At 47.8% G+C, this 14336-nt stretch overlaps 1 protein-coding gene across 3 annotated transcripts in view; it reads right to left on the bottom strand.

The window, feature by feature from the left end:
* bcam (basal cell adhesion molecule (Lutheran blood group)) overlaps window positions 1–7799 on the bottom strand; it is a 46906-nt gene extending 39107 nt beyond the window's left edge. The window contains exon 1 of one of the 3 annotated variants that reach the window (XM_049731563.2): window positions 7511–7799. In XM_049731563.2, coding sequence (XP_049587520.1) covers window positions 7511–7574 — 64 coding nt within the window. In that variant the 5' untranslated portion in view covers window positions 7575–7799. The remainder of the gene's footprint in view (window positions 1–7510) is intronic. The other 2 variants (XM_049731564.2, XM_049731565.2) reach the window with 2 other exon arrangements.
* Between the last annotated feature and the right edge of the window lie 6537 nt (window positions 7800–14336).

The raw sequence follows: 14336 nt of genomic DNA, 5'->3' as shown, positions 1-14336 counted from the left end.
CTTTGTCCTTGCCTACCGCGTGTGTGTGTGTGTGTGTGTGTGTGTGTGTGTGTGTGTGTGTGTGTGTGTGTGTGTGTGCGCGCGCGCGCGCGTGTGTGTGTGTGTGTGTGTGTGTGTGTGTGTGTGTGTGTGTGTGTGTGTGTGTGTGCGTGTGTGTGCGCGTGTGTGTGTATGTGTGCGCGTGCGTGTGTGTGCGCTCTTAGCCCACTATTACTACCTGAATTCCAACAGCCTGAAGGAATGCCTTAACAATGTGCCCTTGTTCAGGTAGTGCACTGAAAAATGCATGAAAACACACCGCTTCTTCACCTTTTGGAATGATACGTGACTAGGAAAAGGAAAAGCCCGTAAAAATGTTCATGCAGCGTCAGGGTTTGTTTAGAGCTTGTGCACAAGGCTTTTGTTTTGCAAGCTTAAGCCCCCACCCCGTCGCGGCGCAGTGTGCAGGAAATAAACAAACTGCAGGTTCTTTGCTTCCAGTTGGTACTTACTGGTGGCACCAAGGTTGCCGAGTCAGCCCAGGTCAAAAATTATCTATAAAACGACTCTTGGTATTCGATAAATGTGCACTTTAATAGTGGCCTCCACTCTAGACGCATTATTGGTTTAAAACAAATAAGATGAGCGCCACACCCCAAACAGTCATTAGAACGCTTTGTCAGTCCATGGACAAATGACAAGTTTTGCTAAACAAAACAGCAGCACCTAGCAAAAGTTGGTGTGTACTTCCAATGTAGTGTTCTGCTTGTTTTAGATATACATTTATTTACCCAACATTATTGGGATAAAATACAAATATGATTTTAAAAAAACATACACTGTAAGGACAAGTCAATAGGCAGTCATATCAAAAAAGAAATTATTTTGCTGTGTAATTGCAGGCTGTCTGTGTGTCCTGAAAGGTATCCTTGAATTAAAATACATTCATATCATTGGCCTTCCACTAATAAATACCTGATAGAATAGAATAGATGCCCCCCCATTGGTTGCCCGCTGGGGAATAATGGGCTACTTTTTTGGTACTGGAATTATTAATGGGGCTGAAAAGGAGGAACGCACTTAACTAGGCCATCATCGTCTGGCCGCCTGTCCACCTTTGTCAGGCCTTATTATTAAACACGTGTCCTCTCGGCCCTGACCATTAAGCAAGCTCGTACGTCGCCCCGCACACTGCTTTTTATGGACACGCACGCGCACACAATGCCAAGCGCACACTCCTGGACTGCTAATTGACATGGGGGTGGCTGGATGAGCTGGCACGTCTTTTATCATTGTCCACAGAGACAAAATCTTCAAGTGTGTGATGTGAGTGGAGAATGGGATCAAAAGGGGCTGGGCATGGGTGGGGTGTGTGTGTATTGGGGCTATGAGGGGGGGAGTATCGTACGGGCTGTTTTCCCTGCACTTCTCGACGGCACGGCTGGAAAAAAAGACCAAATATCCTTTGTGCTCTTCAAAATACTGACATTGTTCTGTTGAACTAATCGTAAATAAATTGTGTTTTTAAGAAAGAGACTCTCAAAGCAAGATGGCAGTGTCGTAATTACTTTAGCCCCCCCTGCCCTTTAACAAAAACAGGCTAAATTGGTTAACCACTCTGTAAGTCTGACATTAGCCCGACAATCACCATCCGTCACAGTTGCTGCTCTGCACAAGGTAAAGACGCAGAATTGGGAATCATTTAGCCTGATGGGGTTGTAACCTAATTGGACGTTATTGATTTGAAATGAAATATTCATATGAAAGCAGGGGCAGCCTTGTAGCTGATAATGAATCAAAAACGGTGAACCGCAATATGCAAGTCATAAACAATACAGTCTGAGTCGGACGAGGATTTGGGACGCATACGGCGTCTGCAAGAGGCAGCTCTTATTAGCCTCTCACACATAACATAACAGAAGCCGACGGATGAGTCCGAAAATTCGGAGAATTCCGAGGACAGAGTATCAACTCGGGTAAAGGACAAGAAGAAACTTGCACCGCATTAGCAGTCAACACATGACAACTGTACACTTTTGATACAAAGTCAAGTTTGCACACGCGGCAAGGAGAACTTCAGTCTTCACAGGGGCTCCCTTTCAATCAAAAAAAGAGCTACGTGTGTCCTTGAGGCAGCTGAAAACCGACACCATTTTTTTGTGATGCTACTCCCGGCCCAGCGCTTGGGTAACATCCGCCTTTCCCGCACATGCAGACGTGAAGTCACGGTTACAACTCAGCTTTCCGCCAAGGCCTCGCCATCTCAATGAAGATCACATCGAACATGAACATCCCAGAGAGTGACCCAAACAGCAAGATGGGCAGGGTTTGTGCTCTTCCAGCATGGAGGATTGATGTCTCGGCTCCTGTCTGGCAGTTCTCTGCGGCCCCTTTAAAGCCATTGCTTCTCATTGTCAAAGAGTGACCGGCCTCACCAGAGAGGTTAAACGGCGTCGCTTAACCATTAACTTGATTCAATTCACCGGAATGTTCTCAAGCCCGCGTGAGACGGAGATTGGACATGAGAAGTGTCTCGAGCGATCGTATGATCTCTGCGGGTTTCGTCTTTGCTTTTGTCACGGCGGCTTTGTCAATTTACACACGTGCCGACGTCCACATACTCGTAGCTCGAGGGACACGTACCGAGGCACGGTGAACTTTCATTCACCCTTGCGGTTATCAATCAAACACCCAGATAAGCACACCAAAGAATTCCTCAGGGGTTCTATGGCACAATTGAATGACCACATCAAATATGCGCTCTGAGTCTACGGCAATGGTTCTGAACCTGGGTTCGATCGAACCACAGGGGTTCGGTGAGTCGGCTTCAGTGTTTCGGCAGAGCTAGTATGTCATTGCCTCACCCCCCCGCCACGCCCCCCCGTCCGCGGATGGCCGAACACACCGGTAGCAAACCCCCCCCCCCCCCACCCCCCCCCCCCACCCCCGTCTGCGGATGGCCGAACACACCGGTAGCACCCCTCCCTCGTCCGCGGATGGCTGAACACACCGGTACCCCCCTCCCAAGAGGGGTTCGGTGAATGCACATGTGAACCTGATGGGGTTCGGTACCTCCAAAAAGGTTAAGAACCACTGGTCTACGGCAAAGGTGGCAGGCCTTCACTGGCAGGTTTTTGTGGCCAAATATACTCTCAGGAGTGCCTACTGGTGGCAGAAATGACTTTGATTGGCTGAGTCGCTCTTGCAAAGCAGAAACCCTGATGGCAAAAGGTAAGCGAGCAAAGCGGCAAACGGGTTTTCTTATCTGATCCCCCAAATATTTTCAGAAGATATGGCCGTGTGGGATGAGGAAATCATTCAGCATGCTTGAGTGATGAGTGACTGAGTCCTTCAATCTTTCAATTTTTTTTCTTCTGGGCTAAAAATGTACCAGGAATTTGACAATCTGCTGCTATCTTTGCTTCCAGCTCAACATGAGCAACCCAGCTCAGCTTTGTGGGGTCATGTGACACCCGCTTTTGGCCTTGTTGTTCTTGTCACTTGCTATGTCCATGCAGCTAATGCGAGATGTTCCCATCCAACCTGAACTAAAATGGACCACATGGTTTCCTTCACTGTAGTGATGCGCTTTCAAGTGACTGCTCTTGGGGAGCGGCATGCAAGCTGCACAAATGTGCCACCGATCCAGCTGGGCGGATCACCAAGAGCTGGTAATTGAAGCCAGAGTGCGAGGGAAGGGGGCACGAGGGGCTTTTTTTTTTTTTTTTTTACAAGGACTGTGTTGGGCAACTGCTGCTGAGGCAACTGTTGATGTCTGCAAAAGCAACAGCTTGCGGGGCTCCCAGAGGACGCCCCGCCAGCCAACAGTCAGATGGTGGCTTTGGGCTCCGGAGGGGTTCGCATTTCCTCGGGCTCTGCAGACAAAATGATTCCAGGCTTGTCTCTGGCAATGGCCATTTTTAAATTGGTCTTTCCTTTAGCGCCAGCAACTCTTACAGCAATACAGCAATAGATACATTTTAATGGTATCTTGCTGCAGCACTAAAAGGATTGGCTGCACTTAGCCTCCCTTCTCTTCCCGTTCGCTCACTCGCTCGCTTTGTGAATTTTCAATATTGCTCCACCCTGTGAGTTGCAACCCCCCTCTCCATCGCCACGACAACCGGCATCGAATGTAGAGACACAAGGACACGCACGCAGACCCTGTGGAGCCGCTTTTCATTTCAAGGCCGCATTTGAAATCACCCGTTGCCGTCATCGTCCTCCCCCGAGACAAGAAGAACAAGCGTCCATAGTGGCAACGCAATTGTCAACTTTAATCATCTCGACTGCATTGGACCGACCCTTCCTTCCTTCCTTTCTACCTCCCTTCCGTCCTTCCTTCTTCATCACAGCTCCCACTGATGACAAGGAAGCTCATCTATAAAGCAACAGCCTTTAACCAAATCAAGAGTTAACGAGCTTCTTCTCTCTTCCCCTCATCCCTCCTGCACGATGAGACTATCGTGAGGTTGCTGATGAGAAACAATCTTGTGTCTGACTGCCACTGCAGTGCCTTGGATGGAAGCACAGACACGGTAGGAGATAAGACGCCATGAGTGCCTTAGATGGTTGGCAACGATGCCAAATGAGGGACTTTTTTAAAATGGTGACCATAAATCTTTGCACGGTTCAGGGGGGCGGGGGGGGGCGGGGGGGGGGGGGGGGGGCATAAAAAGCAAACACTGCCCTGTCCCTGCACTAAAACAGTGGGCAATCTTCCCGATGCTCCTCACCGTCATTATCTGCAAATCGGACACAAAAGCCGGGAAAGCACACTAAGTCACGGCTAGCCAACACGTGTGCAAATAGCAGCGGATGCCGAGGAGGACAGCAGCTTCAAACGGGAGACGGTCCTGTACGCTATAGGAAACCCTGAGAAAAAAATATTTGGTGTGTTTATTTTCGCGTATATTTCACAAGTCATCGGGTGCGTTGGACGAGGGTTACGTCCAAAACTGCCTGGCTAAATGCTAAAGGCTTCTGAGTGTCCCCCAAATGAAAAAACAAGAAACGCAGTCTGGGTGAGAGCTAACTTCACACCTCTGCCAATCTCTGCTGATGCTTGTTTGTAAACGGATTAGTGACGGTGAGAGGGGGGATTAAGACAAAGAAAAAAAGTCCTTTTGGAAAGAGACAACGAACAAACGCAAAGTTTACAGAGCGCGCTGCGACACGTCCCGGGGAATGTCGCTAATTCCATCACGGGGGGATGGAACCATCCCGCTGTCAGCCCACCGGCAGGTATGAGTCACCTGGATAATTACGGACCCGACGATGCAGAACCGACAAATGCCTGAATGACGAGGGGGGCAATGACGGACTTGCTCTTGTCACTCAGTGCAAAGATTCCGTCAGACATTTGGGGGCTCCTGCTGGCTTTTATCGCCTTAAGGCTAGATGAGGCCTTTTCTGGTCTAATACCAGAATAATTGCAAATGGCTGCAGGGGGTTGTTGTTGCCGGGCTACGGCGGGGGTGCAGAAATTAAAAACGAGGAAATGACTGCGGGAATAAAAGTGGTCAGAGACAAAAAGTCAGACCAAACTCAGCTGATGCTTGTCACTGCGATTCTCTCCACTTGACTCAAAGAAGGCTTCCGAGACCGCAAGGCCGCTCGGTCTCGTGAGGTTTTGGTATGGGAGCACCCTCTCATGAGTGGAGAGGCTCAAAAGCATGTGAACGTGCAGCAAATGCAGGCCAGACCGCAAGACGACATTGCGTGGGTGTGTTATGCGTCCCATGATGCTGTTTAGTGCACTAACAGTCCTTGTGTGAGCACTAACTGGGAATGCGGTCCCACTGAGACCCTTCGACTTGTGCTATTATTAGCACGCTACATGGAAATGGGAAAGAAAAACTATGGGGATTTTGTAAACAATCTTTTATGGACAAGGTGAAAAGATGACTTTCTTTCCCACAACTGAGACACGGAACGCAACAGGAGGGGGGGGGGGGGGGGGCAGCCTGGCCTTGAAATCAACGCAGCACTGTTGCCACACAGCAGCCAGATGTGTGATCTGCACCGCATCCTTCAATTAGATGGCATCGAGTTTTAGTTCGGAAGCACCTGTTAAAAGGCTCCACGGATGGGAAGCAGACACAGCAACAACAAAAAAAGGTGGGCCGAGAGGAACCAGGTAGTAGTCATGACATGAATCAACAAGACAACCACTCATTAAACATGAGGAATTGAGAAACCACATTGAGACACCGGACAGACTGGAGACAAACAGCGCTGAGCCGCTGCCACGCTTAAGGGCCACCCAAATTCACACTTGGTCAAAACAAGTCCAAGCGCAGATACGAAAGACATCACAGCAAGAGAAACGGGAAAGGTGTAGACCTCGGAAATGTCAAAGTCACAATTGCTCAGCAAAAATACTAGTCGTTCTCTGCAAAGGATAAAGAATATACGCCGTTGGGTATTTGTGTATAATTTGTCTACAGGTGTTGCACCACCATTCGTGTTTAGATATTTGCCACTTTAAGGGTTTTAATATTGCCACATAGATGCTATGCCTTAGCATTCACTATGATGTTTTCCGTTAGGTGTTAGCTTTAGCCATAGCTAAGCGATGTGTCTGCTTGAAATACTATATATATAATATTTAGTCTGACAAAGTCAAGTGCAGGCAATTAACAGCTTGAAGCTACTTTTTGGAAGAATTGCTCAAATCAATGCTTTGCCAGACACCTCACGGGACAGAGAAGCAAGCTGGCCGTTGTTAATCACAATTTCTCGCTTTTTTTTAAATGAGGGCTACTTCTCTTCCACCACTGAAAACTCTTGCAGTATCCAAAATGTAATGCCCCAGGGAGGTTAGTCCAACCCCTCGACCCCCCCCCCCCCCCCCCCCCCCCATGCTATTCTGGAAACCTCAAGAAGGGTGTGGTCGTGATGGACAGCAGGTAAGCACATACCAAATGTGTTCTATTGGATCTTTTTAGGTCGGCCATAATAAACTATTACTGAATTATATTGTATATTATATATTATTAAATTCATTTGAATAAAACCTAAATTCTAACCTAAATAACGTGTGTGTGTGTGTGTGGGGGGGGGGGGGGGGGGTTGTTTGTTGGTGCATTGTGGAGCCAATCCAAACATGAGCTAGTCCGAGAATGAATGAGATGGAATAGAGGCAGGGTGGCGCACTTTTACATACCGTTGCTTAAAAAAAATAATTGCTCCGTGTTACGCTCGCGTGTACCTGCAGCAGTGTCCCGGAGAGAAAACGGGAAAAGGGGGTCCGTGCGTGCTGTGCGCCAAGTAGCGCCATCAAGTCAGTCCCCGCTCCACAAGTTAAAATGGGTCGGAGCGGACCAGCGGAACCTCACGCGCAAGTTCGCACTTGTTGGACAGATGTCCATCCATCGCGCTTCCCTTCCTCAAAGCACCACAAAGATGGGAGCTCAACTCTCGTGGAAGGCAACCGAAAAGTTAGCGTCCAACAAAATCGAGCACAGTGACATGCGTTGCGCGTGGAGACCAACAAAAATGAAAAAGAAGAGAATACAGGAGGACTTACGGTGCAATGGGCACAGCAGCAAGGTGCACACAAGCCACGCGTGTCCGAAGTTTATCCCGTCCATGATGACAGTCGTTTTGTCTTTATTTTCTCTTTAACAACTTTGCGCCTTTCGGTTGTGTTGTGTTGGAGCAAGCGGGCAGTTTCTATGAGGCTTGGGTCTTCTTTTTAGAACTGTAAATCTCTCTCTCTCTCTCTCTCTCTCTCTCTCTCTCTCTCTCTCTCTCTCTCTCTCTCTCTCTCTCTCTCTATCTCTCTCTCTCTCTAGCCCGTCTCTCGCGCGCTCACGCGTACGCGCACGTAGTAATCTGACGCGGGTGGTACTCCCCTTGATATATTTGCACAAAAGGTGCCCCCCCCCTCCACACACACCCCTCTCTCCCTCCCTCCTTCTTTCTCTCTCTCCCCTATCTGTCTTTAAACTCACCCCCCACCTCACTCTCTGGCACACACACAGAGAAAAAGATGTGCTTGACTGAGCTTTTCAGAATCGGAAGTAAATAAGTAATTTTTATCAAGAATCACGTGATGTATGCACATGTCGTTTTGAGCTTTTCTTTGCACTTAGGAAAAAACGGGAAGGAGACAACTTTTCTGGCTGTTCAGATAAAAATTAATATCATTAATATTTTTAAAATTTTAATATTAAAAAATATTTTACAAATAGTATTACACATTTTATTTCCTGGAGACGTGAACGGCGCAGATTCCATGGAATGACCCCCAAGCATCAGTCCTAATGTCAGAAATCTGGCCATGAGTTCCTTCCCTGCGTCGTGGACCCTAACCACCCCCCCCCCACACCACCACCACCACCACCACCACCACCACCACCCCCCCACGCCAGCACGCAAAGGTGCTTTCCATTTCCAAAGCAAGCAGGGACAATTTTCAGACATACCGATCATTCCGAGACACGAAATCCCCTCACAATCTGTTTTGGGTATTTACAGGCCATGCTGCAGGCGCGCTGTTATTGCGGAGCGGCCATTTTCCTTCGGTGTTGCGTGGTGGGGAGCATTTTCTAGACAGGCGACCCGAGTAGCAGCCCCAAATATTGGGCTCGTCTTGCCACAGCAGTTGACATGCATTCCAAGCGTGGTTGCCCCCCCCGAAAAAAAACAAAACAGCTGGCTAACATTTTTTCAGGCCCTTTGCAAGAGGTGAGGCGATACTTGCCCCCAGCCTCCAACAGGCACCTCGGGTGGAGCTCTGATATCAAGCCACAGCTGTTCTATACTTAGCTTGCCTGCCAAGAGTGCTGGCAGCAGTTGCTTCACCAGTTGAGCTTTTCACCTTCCACAAATTTCTCATTTGGATTCTTCTATTGTCCAGCTCCTCAGCGGGAGAACAATGGAGCGTTCCCCACTCATCCCTGGAATGGACCCTTGAGCAGTCCTGAATCTGTCTTGTTCAGACGGAAGATCGAAGTCCTTCCTTAGTTTTTGTTGTGACCTCGGCATTGCATCATGCCGCATGGCCTTGTCTTCTTTGCTGATGTGGTGGAGCAAGCAAGGACGTTCTTACATAAGCACTGTACTCATACTAAGTGTGATTTACTGCATTGCTTCATTACTTAATGGAGCTGCGTCGTAAGGTGGGGGGGCGGGGGGGGAATAACAGAGGTGAGCGAGAAGGAGAGGGAGAATATGAAATTGTAGCTGGAAGAGCTGAGAGCCGCGTTCAGTTTCATGAGGCGGCCCCATCGGTTCTACAGAAGTGACATTCCTACTTTGGGTTTTATTGCCTGACCCACCTATGACTCAAACCTTTCCCCGAGGATCCCACCTTAGTCAAGAAGCATAGCTAACCTGAAACTGAAATTTTCCATCTTCAAAGGTCAAGTCTGGATGAAGCTTCGAGTTTCATCTTACTTTCATGATCAATCCGTAAAACGATACCATCAAAGCGAGCAAATGGAGCCGGCTAGCAAAGAGACTCGTCAGCATTTTTAACATTTCAATGGCGACAAGCACGCGTCGATGCGGCTCACGATAAAAGGTGCACAAAAGCAAAAGCGGTAGACCTTGCAGAAAAACAGCAACAATCCGGCGTCACCTTAAAATCGCTCCTTTTATGTGACACGCAAGCGCCCTCCCTCCTTTACTCCATGTCACGGAGCGCAGCGAGAATATCGAAGGCGGCAGCCCGCAGCCACGACTTTAAACCAAACAGACACGGAGGCACTACAAAGGCGCGAGACGTGTGATGAAAGAATAATGAAGAGAGCAGATTAAACGTAGAGGAAGGAGGTGGGGAGGACTTTCGTTCCAAAAGTACGCCGAGCCCGAAGGAATAACTACAAGGGAACGAAGACTGAAAGGGAAGGTCGAAATTAGCTGGTTGCCTGTCGCATTGCAGGCAACAAGAAGAGACGCATGCCGGAAGCGTAGCTCAGTTTCCGAACTAGTATCTTGAGGCACAATCTCTGCGTGTAGCACTTCTTTCTTATCTCACCAGCCAAATCTTGACTAACTTCAGCAGACTCTGAGTCACCTCATCTCTGGGAATAGCACAATTATCGTGGGCAGGGAGACGATCAATGGAGCCAGCAAGTGTGGCATTGTGATTAATCTCAAAATGGCTTTGTTGTTGTTGTTCACTTTCACTGACTTGAAATGGCTGATCTTATGCCGCTAAATGGGCGGATTTTGAGCTTGAGACTTGGTAGGTCAAAGCCAGCTTCAACACCAATTATTGCTTTCAGCCTAAAAGATGAACCTGACCAAAAATCCTTTCTTGTGGGGGTGTGATAAAACAGATTTTTTTTCTGCTCAGAAAATGTCCAAGGTTGCAACTGTTTTTTGCATTCTTTTCAATGATGCAATCACAGTAAGCTGGAACCAATTAATGACGTTTCCATTTATTTCAATGGGGAAAGAGCACTTGGGATACAAAGGTTTTGGGTCTAATGTTTTGAGGTTTGACTATAAATCTTTTCATTTTACATTTGTCCCACATTCATGTATTGGCCTGCATGTTATTATGTTAAAAGAGGACGTACATGGAAATGTAACTGGGGTCACAAGGTCAGGTTGTAAAAAGCAGCAATTTAACAAGGATGCAAATTGAAGCTTCTCGTCGTGTTTCGTTTTCGTCTTGTGTTGCAACCCGCTTGCTTTGCTTGCGTTCATCGTGTGAAATGCATGTCAATGCGCCATTGGGAGACTCATTAATTAGGAGTCAGCTCTTTGCCTTCAAAGTGCAACGCCTGCGCTTGGCACTTTTTCGCAAACAGACCCATTCGCTATCTCCTGCTGCCCGCCGGGTGAAGTCAGATTTGTGTGTGCGCGTTAGCGTGAACTCCATCATGCTTACGCAACTCAAGGTTGCCGTTGTCTCTGCACTCCTGGGAGGGCGCACACGCGTGCACACACACACACACACACACACGCCAGGGTTTGAATGAGAATACATAAACAGTTTTGTAGAATATTCATCAACTTTCAGCGAGCCTCTTGCAGCTGTTTTTTTCCTGTCCACCCGACTGAGATTAAAATGTTCTAATAGCTGTGGAGAAGCAAATGGTACAGTGGAGCCTTGACATGTGAGTTTAATTTTCCCCATTGAAAGGAATGGAAATGCAATTGTTGGTTGTAAGGTGTTACTTTATCAAAACATACGAGTTAGAAAAATAAATGGAATGCGATTCAACTGTTCTGACTTCACTCGAAAGGGCATGGTGCTGCTCCTTCCCTTGTCCCAGATAAAAACTAATGAGTGGTATCAATCCATTCAGCCGTGTGATGGATGTGTGACTCCGCCTCCATTTGAGCGGCTTCCTCATATCTGTCCTGCCCACCTGTGCTTGTGTGCCCACTGTACGAGAGCCATCTGCATTAACGTCTCTACTAATGCGGGGGCCCCCCATCACAGGGGCCGGGAGAAGGGGGTCCCCCGAGACCGCACTCCACACGATATGCTAATAGGCCTTTTTCTCATGTCACCAAAGCACCGACGGAAATCTCAACAGTAAGGACAGTTCTGTGCTGGCCAATGAGCAACGGCGACGGCTTCGCTTCCAGCAAAGCGAAACACAGCCAAAGCCTTTAATCATCGGAATTGTATGTTTATTTTTGGCCGCCCCTGTTTTGAGGTTGACCAAAAACAAAAGTATCTCCAGGAGTGGCCGGTGACAATGGCATTAAAAATTTAATAAGCAGATGAAGTGGCCAACACAATTCCTGCTACCTCATTGACTCGCTGTGAGCAAATTACTTCCACCGCTGTGCTCGTCCATTCCAATCAATATCTGTTATGATAATCAATTGGCAGCAGATGGGTTTTTTTCCCCCTAAATGGGCTCCGCTTGCAACTTGAGTGGCTGGCTGCACAGTGGAGCACATTAGGGGCCTCCTACCACAATAACACCAATTAGCGTGAGTGTGTTTAAATCCGCGCTGCGCATAATGGAGGCGGCATGATCAAGCTGGAGCGGACGACTTCCCGAAAAACAAAGGTGACTCAGCTGCAGCCGCTTGGCGTAAATCTGATGCCACGAGTCGGGCCGCCAAAGTCACGCGCTCTCTGATGGAGTCATGCTTTGTCATCTGGGGGCAAATGCGAGAAAGTGTTGGAGCGTGGCCAAAGATGAACAGAGACGGCCTGTGATCTGCCTGAGTCATGACTTGAAATGCTGCAAGTCAGAGTGTGGGGAAGTGAGAGCTCATTGTAGAAGCATTTTTTGGGTGACTTATAAAATTGTGTTTGCTGTCTTTTGCAGATAAATCAAGCGACAATTTGAGTAGAATATTTAGGATTTTAAACTGCACATTAATTGTTCTTATCATGTATTAAGGGCAGTTTGCTGACTTCTTATTTCTCAAACCCTGCCCCTCCCTTATAGTAGGATCGTTTAGTACTTGTTTTCCGACCTCCTCCTTCCGTATTTTACACTCTTTTTTTTTTAATCAAAGATAAGTATGTGTATAATTCATCTTAAGTTGAACTGAGACAAATCCAATGTGTTTTTCCCCATTTGTTTTCTCGTTTGACTACTTCTTGCACTCTTCCATTGCTTTTTCACTCACAGTGTCAAGTCTGCTGTGGTCCTCTGACCTTAAAACAACATTTTCCGTCATTCTCTGTGTGCTCCGTGTGAGGCCAAACGATAATCAAGCGGAAGGCAACGATTTTTGCCTGTTAGCGACACTTGGTTTGTATCACAGCATAATTTGTCACTCTCCGGCCTGCCAGTCTTCTGCCGCCTGTCTTTTTTTTGGGGGGCGGGGAGACATTCTCATCTGCATGCGCAGCAGCCTCACTTCCAGCTGTGTACGCGTGATTGAAATGGAAATCCAAAAAGGGGAGAAAGGAGCGATTACGCGCCTGAATCGTGCATACAGAGCGCTGGGCGGTCCACCGGGGAGAGGGACGGGACAGAAAAGGAGCATGGCCGCTTGCTTGATGGGGGCTAAAAGGGCCAGAAAACAGGAAGCACAATTAGAAAGCAACAAAAGTGGGGAGAGTGAGCGTCAAAAAAAGAAGGGAAGTCAAACAAGGTCAGGCTCACTATCTCTTGAGTATTCCCCAGAATATAAAAATGTTCCTATTTGAAGCAAGTATCTTCAGGAAAGTCTTCATAATGGAAATCCAATTCAAGACGAAGCCTTTTTGAAGAAATATGCGCACTGTGGCAATCAAAATATTGAAATGAACGTTACTTTCGCACTCCATTTTGTCAGCCACTTTGGAGATCTTTCTATTCATGAGATGTGCGGCCGTTGACCTCAGCTGCGGCACACAGCAGCAGGGTGGGAGGTAGAGCCCAATCGGCACAACGGAAAATGAGAAATATGAAATCATTAGAAGAGAAAAGCAGATAGCCAGACACCAAGAGAACAATTTCTCCATCCGGAAAGCACACAAGGCCAGACTGGAGAACTACAGTAGCTGCCAGAACAAACTAAACCTCAGCCACAGTTCACCAAAACAGGCCTGACCAGAAATATTTTGGTGCTTCAGGGTCACGTGACGGAACATTTTCTTCCCGACAATCAGTTTAGCTACAGAGGTTGATGACTGGAATTAGCCAAAAGAAACCCCAATGGATCCGCAAGGCATCGTTTTCCCATCACTCTGTGCTCTGGACGGCATCAAAACAGACTCATGCATTAGCGACCGCATCCTGTTTACTCTTCAAACACACCGAGCGAGTAGAGACACAATGTTGATGTCCGTTTTGAAAGTGGTCGTCCTTAATTCAATTTCCCCAACGCAGGTTCACCTCGTCTCATTGTGCTTGCAAATAGGCGCCGACAGAAAACGTTTTCACTGCCGGCCACAAAAACGCGCCCAGTTTTCGCTCTCTGCCAAACACACGCGTGCACGAGGCAAACAGCGAGCTATTGAAATGCTGACGGATAACAGATAACATATCTCTTGACAAACAAAAGCCCATTGAAAAAGTCCAAGGTTAGGTCACCTGTTTGACTAAATACAAGGAAAAAAACGAGGCTGGAAAGAGTCGGACAGATGAGGCGGGGCATTTCTGACCTGTGCGGCCACAAATATAGACAAACCAGAATCCACACATTGCGATACGAACGTATTCACCAAGACAAAAGCGCGTACGAAGAAATGTCTAGTCTAGTGCAAGAGAAACTGCTGCAGCGAGAGAGTCAATGCACACGCCAACTGGGTCAGGTACCCGCACATCCCCCGCGGCAAATCGAATGCATTGCAAGGGAAGAAGTGAAAGCATTGAAACTAGTGCAGTCCCCCTCCCCCGCCCCTCCCTTTCCCCCAACCAAAGGATGCCAAACTCATTTAAGAAGCATGTTAGCAGGTCACAAGGTAATCACAGTGAAGCTTCAACTGTTCACTC

This window comes from Syngnathus scovelli, chromosome 9, assembly GCF_024217435.2.
Source record: "Syngnathus scovelli strain Florida chromosome 9, RoL_Ssco_1.2, whole genome shotgun sequence".
NCBI classification, from domain to species: Eukaryota; Metazoa; Chordata; class Actinopteri; order Syngnathiformes; family Syngnathidae; genus Syngnathus; species Syngnathus scovelli.
Note: the sequence above shows the minus strand (reverse complement) of the source record. Positions and strands in the feature narration are given on the sequence as shown.